Raw genomic sequence first — 16,070 nt, 5'->3', positions numbered from 1 at the left:
CACACACACACACAAACACACAAACCCCCTCCCACACAGACACACACACAAACAGCCACACACACACACACACATACACACAAAATCACACACACACTCACATACACTCACAAACACCCACCCACCCACCCACACACACTCACACACACTCGCACACACACACAAACACCCACCCACACAGACACACACACACACACAAACCCACTCACACACACACACAAACACACCTACCCACCCACACTCACACACACACACACACAAATACCCACCCACACACACACACACTCACACACACACACAAATACCCACCCACAGACACACACTCACACACACACACACACACACACACACACACACAAACACCCACCCACACAGACACACACACAAACAACCACCCACACACCCACACACACTTACACACACAAACACAAACACCCACCCACACAGACAAACACCCACCCACACACACTTACACACACACACACAAACACCCACCACACACACACACTCACACACACACAAACACACACCCACCCAAACACACAAACACAATCACCCACCCACACACACACACAAATACCCACACACACACACACACACACAAGCACACAAACACCCACCCAAACACACAAACACAAACACCCACCCACACACACACACACTCACACACACACAAACACACACCCACCCACACAAAAACAAACACCCACCCACACATACACACACGCACACATACCCAGACACACACACACACACTCACACACACACACACACACACACACAGACATGCACACCCAGAGTAAATGGTGTGGGGGAAGGGTGGAAAAAAGAGCGGTACAACTATGGACAGTAAGAGTATAAGAATCACAGAAATGAATATTAGAATATATGATACTTTTCGGGTTGGAGGATGGTTTGTGGTAGAGTTCACTTTGGTTTGCTATTGGGACAAAAGCAGAAAATGCTGGCAAAACTCAGCAGGTCTAACAGCATCTGTTGAGAGAAAAACAGAGTTAATGTTTCAAATCTATATGACTTGAAAAGAGATAAACAGCAGTAAAGATGTGATGAAATTTACCCTGTTTAAGGGAGGGTAGAGCAGGTGAAGCTGGATAGAGGCCAGCAATAGGTGGGGGAAAAGGAGAGATTTGCAAAGATGTCATGAACAAAAGGACAAAGGAGATGTTAATAGTAGTGGTGAGGGCTAAAGGAGGTGCTGATAGTGGCAAAGGTAAGATAGCAGAATGTGATAATAGCAGAACAAGGGTCAGCACCCTGGAAAGAACCACATGAACAAGTAACAGATGGGCCTTGTGGGGATAGGGGTGGGGAGAGGGGCATTGATGGGAAAAAGATCAAAAATAGGTTAATAGGTGGGGATGAAAATGAATAAATTAATAAAAATGAAAAGAAAGAAAAATAAAAATAAGTGGATAAGAAATAACATTAAAAATTAATATTGAGAAAAAGGGGTATAAAAGGAGTGAAGATAGAGGAGACAGTTCATGGCCTGCTAACACCCCCTTTGTCCTTTTGTCCATGACATCTTTGTCAATCTCTCCTTTGCCTCTGCCTATCACTGGCCTCTATCCAGCTTCACCTACTCCACCCCCTTAAACAGTATAAATGTCATCACATTTTTGCTTCTCTGTAGCTCTGAAGAAGAGTCATACGGACTTGAAACGTCTACTCTGTTTTTCTCTTCAAAGATGCACTTAGATCTGCTGAGTTTTTCCAGCATTTTCTCTTTTTGTTTCAGATTTCCATCATCCGCAGTATTTTGCATTTATGTTGGTTTTGGGACCATTGCTTTTCCTGATATATACTAATGATCCAGATCTTGGTGTGCAGGAGACAGTTTCAAAGTCTGAAACTGATACGAAGCTTGGGATTGTTATGAACTCCGAGGAGGACAGTGTGGAACTTCAAGAGGACATAGACAAGTTGGTGGAGTGGGTAGATAGGTGACAGATGAAGTTCAATGCAGAGAATTATGAGATGATGCATTTTGGTAGGGAGAACATGGCCAGACAATACAAAATAAGGGGTGAAATTTTGAAGGAGGAGCAGGAGCAGAAAGACCTGGGTGTATATGTGCAGAGATCATTGAATGTGGCAGGACAGGTGCAGAGAGCAGTTAATAAAGCATATAGTATCCTGGGCTTTATTAATGGGGCAGAGAGTACAAGAGCAGGGAGGTAATGCTGAATTTATATAAGACACTCCTTAGACCTCAGCTGGAGTATTGAGTACAGTTCTGGGCATCACATTATAGGAGGGATGTGGATACATTGGAGAGAGTGCAGAAGACGTTTACAAGAATGGTTCCAGGGATGAGAAACTTCAGCTATGAGGATAGATTGGAGAGGTTGGGACTGTTCTCCATGCAGAGAAGAAGACTGAGAGGAGATTTGATAGAGATGTTCAAAATCATGAGGGGGCTGGGCAGAGTAGATATGGAGAAGCTGTTCCCGCTCATAAAAGGATCAAGAAAGAGAGGGCACAGATTTTAAGTGATTTGCAAAAGAAACAAGCGTGACATGAGGAAAAACTTTTTCACACAGCGAGTGGTTCGGGTCTGGAATGTGCTGCCTGGATGTGTGGTGGAGGCAGGTTCAATCGAGGCATTCAAGAGGGCAATAGATGATTATTTGAATAGAAACAATGCTGTATAAGGCTCTCTCCTGGTGCAGCACCCAGAGAGAATGCAGGGGCAGTGCACTTTATGTAACCTGGGCCAGCCTGTTCAGGACATGAACAATGATATCCATGGGACCCTCGAAACACTACAGAGCCTGGACAGAAGTGCCATCTCTCCCTTAGAATGGGCAGAAGCAGAGGTGAGACTTCCAGCCATGCAACATCTTACTGGCCTACAAGTTTGGGACCATTCAGACCAGGAAGATCAACTTCATATTATTATTTATAAATGTGATGTGAAAAACTCTTCATTAAGTGTGACTCTATTCCTTTGGTTAGGTTCAGGATTTCGGAGAAGGTATATTCAAGGTCAACTTAACTGTTGATGTCCAGGAGACTGTGTGCAACAGAAGCTCTGGATTGGATCCGGCAAATTGTGCACTGATACCTATCCCGGATGCTGTGAGTATTCTAATGTTAGCCATTTGCTTCTCCATTGTAATTAATCCTTTCACTGGAGGCTTTTGTCTGACAGTAAAATGCACAATGACCAAGCATGGAACATTTGAGATTTAGTCTACTGTTGGTTAATATTTCTGACTGGGCCTCACACAGCAGAAGCCAATAAAGGAGCTGGCTGTGTCTCAGTGATGGAGGGACAGTTCTGGAAGGCATTGGTACCAACATGGGACAGACTTGGATCAGCGACAGGGCAATTATACAATAAACTACACCATTGATTTTGATGCAGGAGCCTTCACAATGAATCTCCTCCATTGTCCATCTGGACAGGACTGTGTTCCATTGGCTCCTCTCTCATTGATCTGATAGTGACCAGGGCACCTCCAGCAATGGCTTCACTCCCTGCCTCGGCACAGTTACGTGTGGGATGTATCCAACACTTCCACATCTCCACGCTGCCCCTTGGTAACAACTTCTGAAAACATGGTGTCAGATTCAAACTTGTCTTCTCATGGCACCAGCTCTAGCTCTCCATCACCTCTCACAACCCTTCCATCATCTCTGTGCTGTCAGCCTGTTTCCCCACCGTTCATAGAAACCGGTGAAACAGGAGAAGGAGGAGGCCATTCAGCCCCTCAAGCTGCACCGCCATTCAACTAGATCATGGCTGATCTACTATCGCAATGCAATTTTCCCACATTATCCCCATATCCCTTGATATCATTACTATCTAGACAACTATCAATGTCTGCCTTGAGCGTACCCAATAACAGCCTCCATAGCCCTCTGGGATAGAGAGTTCCAATGATTCAGCACCCACTGAGTGAAGAAGTTCCTCCTCATCTCAGTTTTAAATGGCCTGCCCCTTATTCTGAGACTGTGTCCCCTGGTTCCAGACCCCAGCCCAAACCCAGCCAGGGGAAACATCCTTCCTGCTTCTGTCCCATTGAGCCCTGTAAAAATCCTGTACGTTTCAAGGGGGTTGCCCTGCATTCTCTTAAACTCCAGAGAATATCGCCCCAGTCTCCTCAATCTCTCCTCATAGAACAATCCCACCACCCCAGGGGTCAGCCTGGTCGACCTCTGTTGCACTTTCTCTCTGGCCAGTATATCCTTGCCTAGGTAAGGAGACCAAAATTGCACACAATATTCCAGGTGTGGTCTCACCAAGACTCTATACAATTGCAGCAAGACATCTTTTCTTGGACTCGAACTCAAGTTCTGTCGAAGGGTCATGAGGACTCAAAACGTCAACTCTTTTCTTCTCCGCCGATGCTGCCAGACCTGCTGAGTTTTTCCAGGTAATTCTGTTTTTGTTTTGGATTTCCAGCATCCGCAGTTTTTTTGTTTTTATTTTTGTTTTTAAGACATCTTTACTCCTGGACGCAAATCCTCTTGTAATAATGACCAACAAACTATTAACCTTGCTAACTGTGTGCTGCACCTACATGTTAGTTTTCAGTGACTCATGAACAAAGACATCAAGACTTCCCAATCTCTCAAATTTGAGAAATACCCAGCATCTCTGTTTTTCCTCCAAACTGGATAACTTCACATTTTTCCACAGGATATTGCATCTGCCATGTTCTTACCCACTCTCTTAGTCTGTCCAAATCTTCTTGAAGCCTCTTTAAATCCTCCTCACAACTCAATTTCCCACCTAGTTTTGTGTCATCAGCAAATTTGGAAATATTACATTTAACCCCCACATATAAATCATTGATAGAGATTGTGAATAGCTGAGGCCCCAGCACTGATCCCTGTGGTACCTCACAAGTCACAGCCCTGCCAACCTGAGAATGACCCATTTATTCCTACTCCCTGTTTTCTGTCTGTTAACCAATTTTCAATCCATGCCAGTATATTACCCCAATCCCATGTGGTCTGATTCTGTTTCTTAATCTCCTGCTGCGGGACCTTATTGAAATCCCACTAAAAATCAAAACACACCCACATCTACAGGTTCCTTATCTATTCGGCTGGTTACATCCTCAATAAATTCCACAGGTTTGTCAAACACAACTTCTTTTTCATAAATCTAGGTTGACTCTGTCCAATCCTACCATTATTTTCTAAATGTCCTGTTATCGCATCATTAATAATAGATCCTAGCATTTTCCCTACTACTGATATCAGACTAACAGGTCTGTAGTTCCCTGTTTTCTCCCTCCCTCCTTTCTCAGACAGTGGGATGACATTTGCCACTTTCCAATCGGCTAGAACTGTTGCAGAATCTGTCGACTTTTGGAAGATGATCACCAATGCATCCAATATCGCTACAGCCACCCCTTTCAAAACTCTGGGATGTAGGTCATCAGGTCCAACTTTCAGCCCCGTTAATTTCCCCAGTACTACATGTTTACTAACACTAAACCCTTTCAGTTCCTCATTCCTGCTAGTCCCTTGGTTCTGTGATTTCTGGGCGTTTTTAGTATTTCCCTCTGTGAAGATAGACACAAGGGCAGAAATTCACCCATGCCAGGCAGGCTCGGCGTGGGTGGGCAGGAGCAGCTGGGAAGCTGACCGCCACCCGCGATAGGGTCCAGGCCGCGGTTTCACGCCAGTGGGCCAATGAAGGCCTGCCCAGCGTGAGACACAAGTGGCAGCGCTCAGGGCTGTCTGGGCAGCTGGGGGCAGAGGGTGAGTTCGAACATTGTGCACGTGTGTGAGAGCACACCACATAATCTCCTTGAGGCACAGAGCTGCCTCAGGGAGATGAACAGATTCTTTTTTTAAAATTAAGGTTTTATGAACGTTACAAAACATGTCCCTTCATGTTACTCTGTCACAGGGGCATGTTAATAACTACATTTAACACTTTTATTTAATTTTTATTTGCTTTTGGAAACCTTATCCCGCCCGTGGATGAGGTTTCCAAAAAAATGCAAAGACTGCTCGGCATCTTCGCCTGTCCAGCCAACCATAAGGTTGGGCAGGCAGTGAAAATTTTCTTTTAATGAATTTTTTCAATGGCTTTAACAGGCCTTTGAATTGTCAGTGGGCTCAGCTACGGCCAATGAGCTAAAGCTTTTGCCTAAAGTATTTGTTTAGTTTCTCTGCCATTTCCTTATTTCCCGTTATAAATCCTCCTTGTCTCTGCCTGGAATGGGCCCACATCTGTCATTCCTAACCTTTTCCTTTTTAGGTACCTATGGAAGTTTTTACAATCCATTTTCATGTTTCTCAGTAGTTTACTTTCATAATCTATTTCCCCTTTCTTTATCAGTCTCTTTGTCTTCCTTTGCTGAATTCTAAAATTGTTTCCAACCCTCAGGCTTAATTCTTTTCTTGGCAACTTTATGAGCCTCTTCCTTTGATTGATTAGACTCTTTAACTTTTCTTGTTAGCTATGGGTTGAATCACGTTTCCTGTTGGGTATCTATGCCCTAAAGGAATGTGTATTTGTTGAAAAGCATGTACTAATCTTTCAACTGCCACTGTCTGTCTGCTATCATATCTTTTAATGTAGTTTACCAATCTACCACAGTCAGCTTTCCCCTCATACCTTCGTAGTTTCCTTTGTTTAGATTTTAAGACCCTAGTTTTGGATTGAAATACATCACTTTCAAACTTAATGTAAAGTTCCATCAGATTATGGTTACACTTCCCTCAAGACTCTTTTAAAATTAGATTACTAATTATCTCTTTGGAATGACTTGACACACTGGACAGGTTTCAACAAGAAACAGATAAATGTTATTTCAGACAGTTTCTCAGAAGCTACATGCTGAAACAGGTTCCTCAACAGGAAAGGTCCAAACCCCCTTGGGTGTCATTTGTTGGAGTCTCCAAGAACATCACGTGACCTCTGATAAACAGTTGGAGAGGTTTTACCTTCAGTTACTACATTTCCACCCCTTTTAGGTTTTTACACATTCCATTTACAGGGCAACATTGAATATCCAGCAACATATACATATATACAACTTCAGGTGATTGAAGATTAAGTCTGTGAGGTGGTTTCCTTATTTGCTTAGAGAAGTGTAGCTCTACCACTTGAGATTCTTCCAATGGATCGACATGATCAGGAACTGCAGTACCAGGTGCATCACCAGAAAGTGGCAGTTCAGTATTTGACAACTCTACAGACACATCGGGTATGTCTATTCTAGGTCAACCTGTCATCTCAGGTATTAATAGTTTGGCGTTATTCACAGGGGGAATGGTTGGTTGTTGTATAGTCTCTCGGTTTCTAAGATGGTCCATATGTTTTCGAATAATTTGGTCTTACACTTTTACCTGGAAGGGCAAGGGACCAGTTTCAGAGACAATTGTACCAGGAACCCAATAAAGTCCAAAATTCTGCAAGAAAACTGTACCTCCTACAGTGAATCTTTAAGCTTTGCTGTGAATATCGTGATTCAATTTTTGATTACTCTGATTCTTCTCTACCGCCCCCTCCCCTTCTCAGTTTGGCGACTCCAGACTTAACCTTGTATGTGGGTGGCATTTCATCAGCAATTCGGGCGGTGTTTAACCCATAGTCGAATGAGGCATCGTACAACAAGTGAGAAGGAAGTGGGGAAGTCGAGTTTCTAGGGTAGCTTCGGATAAAGTCTTCAAACCAGATTTGAAAGGTTGCACAGCTCTCTCAGCGAAGTTGTTTTATGAGGGATGATACGGTGCAGATTTAATATGTCTGATTCCATTTAAACTCATGAATCTCTGAATTTCTGTTCTGGTAAAGGCTGTACCTTTACCTGAAACAATGACTTCCGGTAGGCAGTGTACTAAAACAATGACGCAACTTTTCTATAAGACCATAAGACGTAGGAGCAGAAGTCGGCCATTCAGCCCATCGAGTCTGCTCCGTCATTTAATAAAATCATGGCTGATCTGATAATCCTCAATTCTACTTTCCTGCCTTTTCCCCATAACCCTTGATTCCCTTACTGATTAAAAATCTGCCTCTCAGCCTTGAATATATTAATGACCCAGCCTCTCCAGCCCTCTGCGGTAAAGAATTCCACAGATTCACTACCCTCTGAGAGAAGAAATTCCTCCTCGTCTCTGTTTTAAATGGGTGCCCCCTTACTCTGAGATTATGTCCTCTGGTCCTAGACTCTCCCACAAGGGGAAACAGCCTCTCAGCATCTACCCTGTCAAGCCCCCCAATAATCTTATATGCTTCAGTAATGTTGCCTCTCATTCTTCCAAACTCCAGTGAGTACAGGCCCAACCTACTCAACCTCTCCTCATAAGAAAATCCCTCCATACCCAGGATCAACCTAGTGAACCTTCTCTGGACTGCCTCCAATGCCAATATATCTTTCCATAGATAAGGGGACCAAAACTATTCACAGTATTCTAGCCGTAGTCTAACTAGTGCCTTGTATAGTTTTAGCAAGTCTTCCCTATTTTTATACTCCATTCCCTTTGAAATAAAGGTCAACATTCCATTTGCCTTCCCTATTACCTGTTGAATGTGTATGTTAGCTTTTGATGATTCCTGCACGAGGATCTTCAAATCCCTCTGTGCTGAAGCTTTCTGCAGTCTTTCTCCACTTAAATAATATTCAGCTTCTGTATTCGTCCTGCCAGAGTGCATAACCTCACATTTTCCCACATTATATTCCACCTGCTAAGTTTTTGCCCACTCACTTAACCTGTCTATATCCCTCTGTAGACTCTTTGTGTCGCTCTCACCACTTGCCTTCCCAGCTAATTCTGGGTCATCCATAAACTTGGCGATAGTACATTCATTTCCCTCATCCAAGTCATTAATATATATTGGAAATAATTGTGGCTCCAGCACTGATCCCTGTGGCACTCCATGAGTTACAGTTTGCCATCCTGAAAATGCATCCCTTATCTCAACTCTCTGTCTTCTATTAGTTAGCCATTCCTCTATCTATGCTAATATACTACCCCCAACACCATGAGCTCTTGGCTTATTATGTAGCCTTATGTGCCTTACCTTATGGAATGCTTTTTAGAAATCCAAATATATTACATCTACTGGTTCCCTTCATCTATCCTGCTTGTTACCTCCTCAAAGAATTCTAATAAATTTGTCAGGCATGATTTCCCCTTCAAGAAGCCATGCTGACTCTGCTTTGCTTGATTATATTATGTATTTCCAAATGCTGTGTTATTACTCCCTTTATAATAGACTTTAGCATTTTACCAATGATGGATGTTAAACTAACTGGCCTGTAGTTACCTGTTTTTTGTTTCCCTCCCTTTTTGAAAAAGGGTGATACATTGTCAGTTTTCCAATCCTCTGGGATGTTTCCAGAATCTAAGGATTCTTGGAAGATTACTACCAGTGCATTCACTGGGCTGAATTTCCCCGTCGGTGAGCAAGGGGTGGGGCCCACTCGGCGATGTGTAACACGACGCGGGGTGATGTTGGGTGGAACCCCCGATGTCATCCTGCCCCATTTAAATTTTCAGGAAGGCGGGGACGCAGCAAAATCAGCTGTGGGCCCACCGACCTGTCAATGGCCAATTGAGGCACCGACAGGATCATTGATACAATTAAAGGACTTGCCTGTTCAACCTTAGGGCTGGTGGGTCGGCCAGGAGCTCCAGCGGGGAATAGAGAAAACAGGAAACCTCATCCAGCGGCGAGAGGAGGTTTCATACAGTGTTTAAAAAGTTTAATAAAGTTTTACTGTAAATTATGAACATGTCACATCTCATCTGACACTGTCACATGAGGGGGAACATGTTAGGGAATTTTTTTGTCTATTTTTAATATTTTTCAAAGTGGAAGCGATCTCCCTGAAGCTGCACTTAGCCTCAGGGGGATGTGCGTTCTGTCGTGTGCCTGTGTAAAAGAGCGACTCTCGCTTTTGGGGAATCATAGCGCTTTCCACCAGACGTCACACTGGGCGGGCCTTAATTGGTCCAACCACTTAAAATGGCGGCTGGGCCCACTTCTCCGGTGGGGATCAGCTCCCCGCCCGCCGGAGATTGGGTCGGACCCACCCACCCGGCAGACAGGAAATTCTGCCCACTGGTGCCAGTCTTCCAGAGTCACGTGGTCAGGATTGATTCGGCTGAAGGGTGGCATGACTGGTGAACAGTCTTGTCTTTTTTGTTAAAATTTGACCTACTCACATTAACAAAGTGAGGTGCAGCGTCAGATCTATTTTACCCTTGTCACCAAAGGTAATAATTACTGCAGCGGACAGGTTTCAACAAGAAACAGATACACTTTATTGTGGAGAGTTTTTCAGATGCTACATTCTCGAACAGGATCCTCAACAGGAAAGCTCCCCCTACCCCACCCCCACTGGATGACCTGCACCTAGTGCTCATTGGTTAGAGCCACCAAGAACATCATGTGACCCCTGATAAATAGTAGGAGAGGCTATACCTTCAGTTACTACACCCTTTCTCATTGCACAATTCTAAAACTAGTCTCTCGTTGGATCCTCAAGCTGCTGTTCAAGAAAATCATCTCATATACATTTCAGGAATTCGTCCTCCACAGCATTAGTGTGAATCAGGTTTACCAAGTCTATATGTAGATTGAAGACCCGCATGGTTACTGCTTTACCCTTGTTATATGCACCTGTAATTTCCTGATTTATACCATGCCCTACGTTACCACTTCTGCTTTGTAACCCATAAAGAATTCCTATTAATTTTTGTTCTCCTTGCTGTTTCTGAGCTTTACCCAAACCGGCTCTACAGCTGTGATTGTCCCTGAAAAACATAGAGTTGTGGCAGTGGGCGTAAGAAGCAGCGGTCAACCCGCTGGCCTCAATGGCTGGGTTTTCATGCCTCATCGTGTGCTTCAAGCTTAATGAATTATTCATCCACGGGGACCACGCCATATAGCAGGTGGGCAGGCCGTGATTTGCCTGCCTTGCTGTGACCTCAGAGCTCCTCAACTCTGGGGCACCACACTTAAAGGGCACCCCTACGCTGTGTTTGTACTCTCTCACCCTAGGAAAGCTCCACATAAGAAATAGCATCCAAAGAGAGGAAGCATGCAGTGCCCAAGTTTCATGGTACATCACTAGAGTCCCTGCTGGAATCAATGGAGACCTGCTGTGATGTCCTCTACCCTCGCTTTAGACACTGGAGTTCTAACAAGGTGGCCAATCCAACCTGGGGGCCAATGGCAGTGGTGGTCACGCCAATGCTTGCAAAAGAGGTCAGCCAGCCTGTGCTGGAAGAGGGTGAATGATCTCCTCTGTCCCGCCAGGGTAAGTCAACTATCTCTTCACTCTCAACCCACACACTCACAAGCCCATCAGGCATTCACAAGGATCTCACTCACTGCCACCTCAAGGGACATCACCACCACTCTCACACACCCTCTCACCTCTATCTGGCCTCACCCCCCCTCCGAAGCTTTTATCCTTATCCTGTCTATGGCTCCACTCACAACCCACACACACCAGGCATCCTAATCATCTGCCCTTACGTGTGTCCTGCACACACCCTCCCCACCTGTCTTCATGCAGGACAAGCTGACTCACAGTAAGGAGAGTTCCCAGACTGGGGGTGGGGTTCCCGAGATCTGGGTTCACATAGACCTCGAGAACAGAGCGGTAGAGCTGGCCAGAGAGGATGTAGGCTGTGCCTGTGCCTACGGTGAGGTTAGCAGCACACACCCCAGCGAGGATCCTGCGCTAGAACATCCATTAAACAGCCAGGCTGTGAGCAATGTCTCCTTTTTGACAGTCCCTTGCCATTCACGAATTGTATCTCATCACAGTGCTCACTCACACTCTGCCCCAGCACAGAAACACACACCTTAGTGGGGCCTAGCTCTAGACTAACCTCGGGATCACATCGCACAGTCTGATCCACAGCAGGCGGAGACAGGGACTTCCCAGGTCCCCGGCACTCGGAGGAGCTGCTGGAGGTCAGAACGTTGCTGAGTCCAAGTCAGATGGGGAGCCTCTGGACTCGGTCATGTCACAGTTGCTGGAGCTGCAAAGGCAAACTCGGGAACACCAGGAAGGGATGTGTGCTGTACTCCTCAGATTGTAAGGCACGATGGAGGAGTCCGTCTGCCTTCAGTCTGAGGTGGTAGCACCGACATTGCCAGCACACCGAGTTCAACACTGGCAGGATGGTGGCTGCCATGGAGACCTTGGTCCAGGACATCATTCCTGCTGCATGAGCTGTACTGCATTGCTGTAGCCATTGGTAGCGTCTATTAGCGTCAATACAATGAGGTGTGGGGCAGCTCGATCTCACTCCAGCTTCCCCTTCTACTCAAGGAGCAAGCCAGGGGGCCCTCGATCACCCACAGGGAGGAGGATCAGCAGCTCGACAACGCTGACCCATCCATCCATCTCCGGGAGTGGCCGTCCCATCCGAATCCCTTCTTCCTGTAACCTCAGCAGCTCCAGCTCCACAGGCCGAGGAGGGAGCCAATGCTACACACCAGAGCCCCGAAAGCAGGCCAGGGCCCTCTAGGTACCTGCCCTCCAGAGGATGCCCGCCCAGGTCATCACAGACAGGGTGTCACAGTCAGCAGCTGCTCCCCACCTCCGGTATGGATGTGCGGGGAGCACCAAGACATGGAGGCAGGGTTAGGAAGATTAATAAGATGTAACCACCCAATATTGACATGGGAGTTAATCAATTGTACTTAATGTTCACAAATGTAAAGGAACTCGCCAACATTTTATATTTCCTTGGCTATGCCTCTTTCTTATGATGGGCTGTGTTAATGTCAGCCAGGTGTGAAACCTTTGTTCCTTCAGGTAATAATGGCAGTTGTTGGTCGCCTGAGCCTCTCTCCTGTGCATTATGATCAGACCACAGTGAGTGTCCCTGTTTAACGTCACTCTCCAGATCAGTAATGCCTGCACATTTTTACAATGTGTGGTTGCTGCAAGAACCTCATACTCGAGCACCACTGGGTCCTGTGGTGTGCTGTGTTGGCTCTGCAACATTGAGGCAGAGGTGTCCCCCTATCTCACCTGCATTCTTGAGAGGTGAAGGTGTGGTGTTCAAAGGAAGAGGTGATCATGCTTACCGAAGGCTCATGTACTCTCAAACTCCATCTGCCTGCTGTCTCTCAGTAGGGCCTGGATGATATGAGCCTCTTCACAGAGCTTATGTGCACTGCCCTCAGCCAGACAGCTGTCAGATGTTCCCAGATACAACATGCTGATCTCAGCTCAAGGTCGGAACACTTTGCCATATCAAGCTGATGAAGATATGGCACACGAGTGGGCAGGCGCTGAGACCTCCAACCTTCAGTGTCTGCAACCTGAAGTTGTGACTATTGCAGGGAGGAGGGTCTCTCTACTAAGTTGGTGAACAGCGATGTTTATCCTACCAGCAGGTTACTGATCCAAATGGTAATCTCTGAGAACCACATCGGCCTTTCAGCCTGCACTGGAATTCTTCATCGTTGCTTCTTACAATTTGCTGAGGACCAATGGGATAGGAGCGAGTGTGTGATGAGCCCACACAGGGCTCCTCATAAGCCAAGACGCATACCCTTGAGAGTTTCATGTTGTCTGATGCTTTTGGATGTCACAAGGTGAAGGTCTGTCCATGAGGCCATGCCAATTGTGTGTCAGGGGAGGCAGCTCAATGTCATGAAGGCCAGCCTCTGGCCTCATCATTCTTAGGTGGGGTTGGGATATTTGTAACTCAGGAACCCTCACTGGAAGTGTTGGGTGAGAATGTCCTATCAGCGAGCATGCCACAACTGACTGAGTCCCCTGTAAGTGCTGTCACATCAGCAGGATTTCATCTGCTCCCTTTCCGCAAGTGGAATGTTACTGTAGATAAAAGCAAAATACTACAAATCTGAAATAAAATCAGAAATTGCTGGAAAAACTCAGTAGGTCTGACAGTATCTGTGGAGAGTTTCAAGTCCATATGACTCCTTTTCAAAGTTCTGGACTCAAAACGTTAACTCTGCTTCTCTCTCCACAGACGCTGCCAGACCTGCTGAGATTTCTCATTCGCTTTTCTCATTCCCCTCCTGAGAATTTTCTGTTTTTCTTATGCACTGTTTCTGTATCAGCCTCGATGGAACCCATTGTGTGTGGCTGCCTTAGTCAAGATGGACTAAGATGGATCTCATTTAGGGGCCTTGCCAGATGGAAGGCATACAGCTAATACCCCACTCATGATCACGCAAGTGCCCCTGTGTCTTGTAGGTGCTGTTGTGACGGGGATGCTGGGTGAACGTGTGAGGATGCAGCACTTTCTGATTCCTGAGGCCGGAAAGACCTTCTCCAGGTAGCACCTCATCTCAGAGCTGCCACTTGGCATTGAGGCATGCTTATCCTTCAAGGATTCAGGGCTATGTCGGCAAGCTGTGCTACGATGCATTGTCGTTTGGAAGCTCCTGACCATCTTCACGCTGGCCCATCAGCCTTGTCTTCTGCAGGTAGCCCTTGTCCCTGAGAGTCCTGTGTAGTCCCTCGAAGGTGGCAGGAATCTGAGACCTAGTGAAGATGTGCAAGTTGTGGATTCTTTCGGGGTATCAGGTGCAAATGTGCGTGATCCGTTTGTTATGGTCGTGCACTAGCAGAAGGTTGAGGGAATGGAAGCCTTTGCAGTTGATGTACTGGGACAGCCTGTTGCCAAGGAGATTTAAGAGCCACGTCAGCACAGTCGATGGTGTCTGCGCCTGTGGGAATGTGGAAATCTCGGCAAGGCCCAGCGCTGTATCATTCTGGCTTGCCTGATCTCTGACGAAGTTAACAAAATTGTGGGCCTTGGCAAAAATGGCGTCTGTGAGCTCTTGGATGCATTTGTGGGCGGAGGCTTGTGAAATCCTGCAAAGGTCCCCAGTGGAGCCCTGAAAGGAGCCTCCTGCCATTGGAGTTGAATTCCTCAGTGTCTTTTACTGCCACTGGCTGTGGATAACCTCTAAATCCCCATGGTGCCAAATCCTGCCAAAGGTGGCAAATGTGAGTGACATCCGCAGGCAGCACAGGCAGCGTCTAAACACCTTAGGTCTAGCAAGGTGCCTACAAATACCAGCTCTCCAGGGATCATCCTCGGTGTCAGGGGAGGGCCTGCTGCCCCTTGGCCTTGAGGGTTCTGCTCCTCCAGATGCAAGCCAGGTCTCTCCATTGCACCCTTCCCCTTCTTCCCTGCTGCCTATAAAGAATAATACAGGCAGCGTTAACACTAGTCTCCATCTTCCTGATGCAATATCAGTGAGAGACACACAAGAATCAGCACTTGCTTCTGAAGGTCTGCTTTTGATCAAGGCATCGACTGAGGCCTGGGCCTTGGGGGTTCCTCCCACCTGCTGCAGATTCATCCCTGAAACGATGGCCAGTGTGAGGTGCACATGAACATTCACCACAAACCCTCAATACCTCCCCTCTACCCCACATGATCAACTGATGACAGCTTCAGCCATTCGAATGGCCATTGTCCTTTCAGCCCAGGCCCTGACATCTCCCTAACCCACATGATCATGAGGGTGAATCTTCAGTGTCAACATTACAATAACTTAGGGGGTCTGGAACATTCTCCTCTGGTAAGTGTTCCATGGCCGCTGATTAAAGGGGGTCCTTAAGCTTGTCCAGTCACCCGCTAGCTCTGTACTTTGATAAGACTCTTGCAGGCAGTGCACAAGGGGTTAAAACAAGGGGAACAATCATTGCCAGTTTGAGGGGTCAGCACTGCTTGAAAGTGCATAATTGCTTCACTTGCCTGATTCCATGAAGGTCAATTAGGCGGCTGCAAACCTGACTCAGTTGGACCAATTTTCAGTTGGGTGGCTGTTTAGTGACCGCCCCCCCCACCACTCCCCACAGTCATATGTTTGTGGACAACCTTCCACACTCATTGGTCCCAGTGGAGCCCTTGTCCGAGGGCCCCTTCCCCTCCCTGAGTCCTGACTTACCCCTTCCCCAGTGGAGGCCTTGCCCCAGGGCCCCTTCCCCTCCCTGAGTCCTGACTTACCCCTTCCCCAGTGGAGCCCTTGCCCTGCAGCACAGTAAAAGACACTCCAGCCTTAACCCTGGTCTTGTCGCTCTGGAGACTTGCCTGAGAGACCCCCCCTGAACCTG

The 16,070-nt window shown here is 46.6% G+C and overlaps 2 protein-coding genes across 2 annotated transcripts in view; both read left to right on the top strand.

Annotated features, from left to right (window-relative positions):
• LOC121284745 (secreted phosphoprotein 24-like) overlaps window positions 1-3,216 on the top strand; it is an 18,000-nt gene extending 14,784 nt beyond the window's left edge. The window contains exon 3 of the mRNA XM_041200296.1: window positions 2,980-3,216. Within this exon, the coding sequence (XP_041056230.1) occupies window positions 2,980-3,216 (237 nt within the window). The remainder of the gene's footprint in view (window positions 1-2,979) is intronic.
• A 3,878-nt stretch (window positions 3,217-7,094) lies between these two features.
• Window positions 7,095-16,070, top strand: part of LOC121284583 (integumentary mucin C.1-like) — a 30,115-nt gene continuing 21,139 nt past the window's right edge. The window contains exon 1 of the mRNA XM_041200061.1: window positions 7,095-7,199. Within this exon, the coding sequence (XP_041055995.1) occupies window positions 7,113-7,199 (87 nt within the window). The 5' untranslated portion in view covers window positions 7,095-7,112. The remainder of the gene's footprint in view (window positions 7,200-16,070) is intronic.

The sequence above is a fragment of the Carcharodon carcharias genome, chromosome 12 (assembly GCF_017639515.1).
Source record: "Carcharodon carcharias isolate sCarCar2 chromosome 12, sCarCar2.pri, whole genome shotgun sequence".
NCBI lineage: Eukaryota > Metazoa > Chordata > Chondrichthyes > Lamniformes > Lamnidae > Carcharodon > Carcharodon carcharias.
This window is presented reverse-complemented; position numbering and strand designations above follow the sequence as displayed.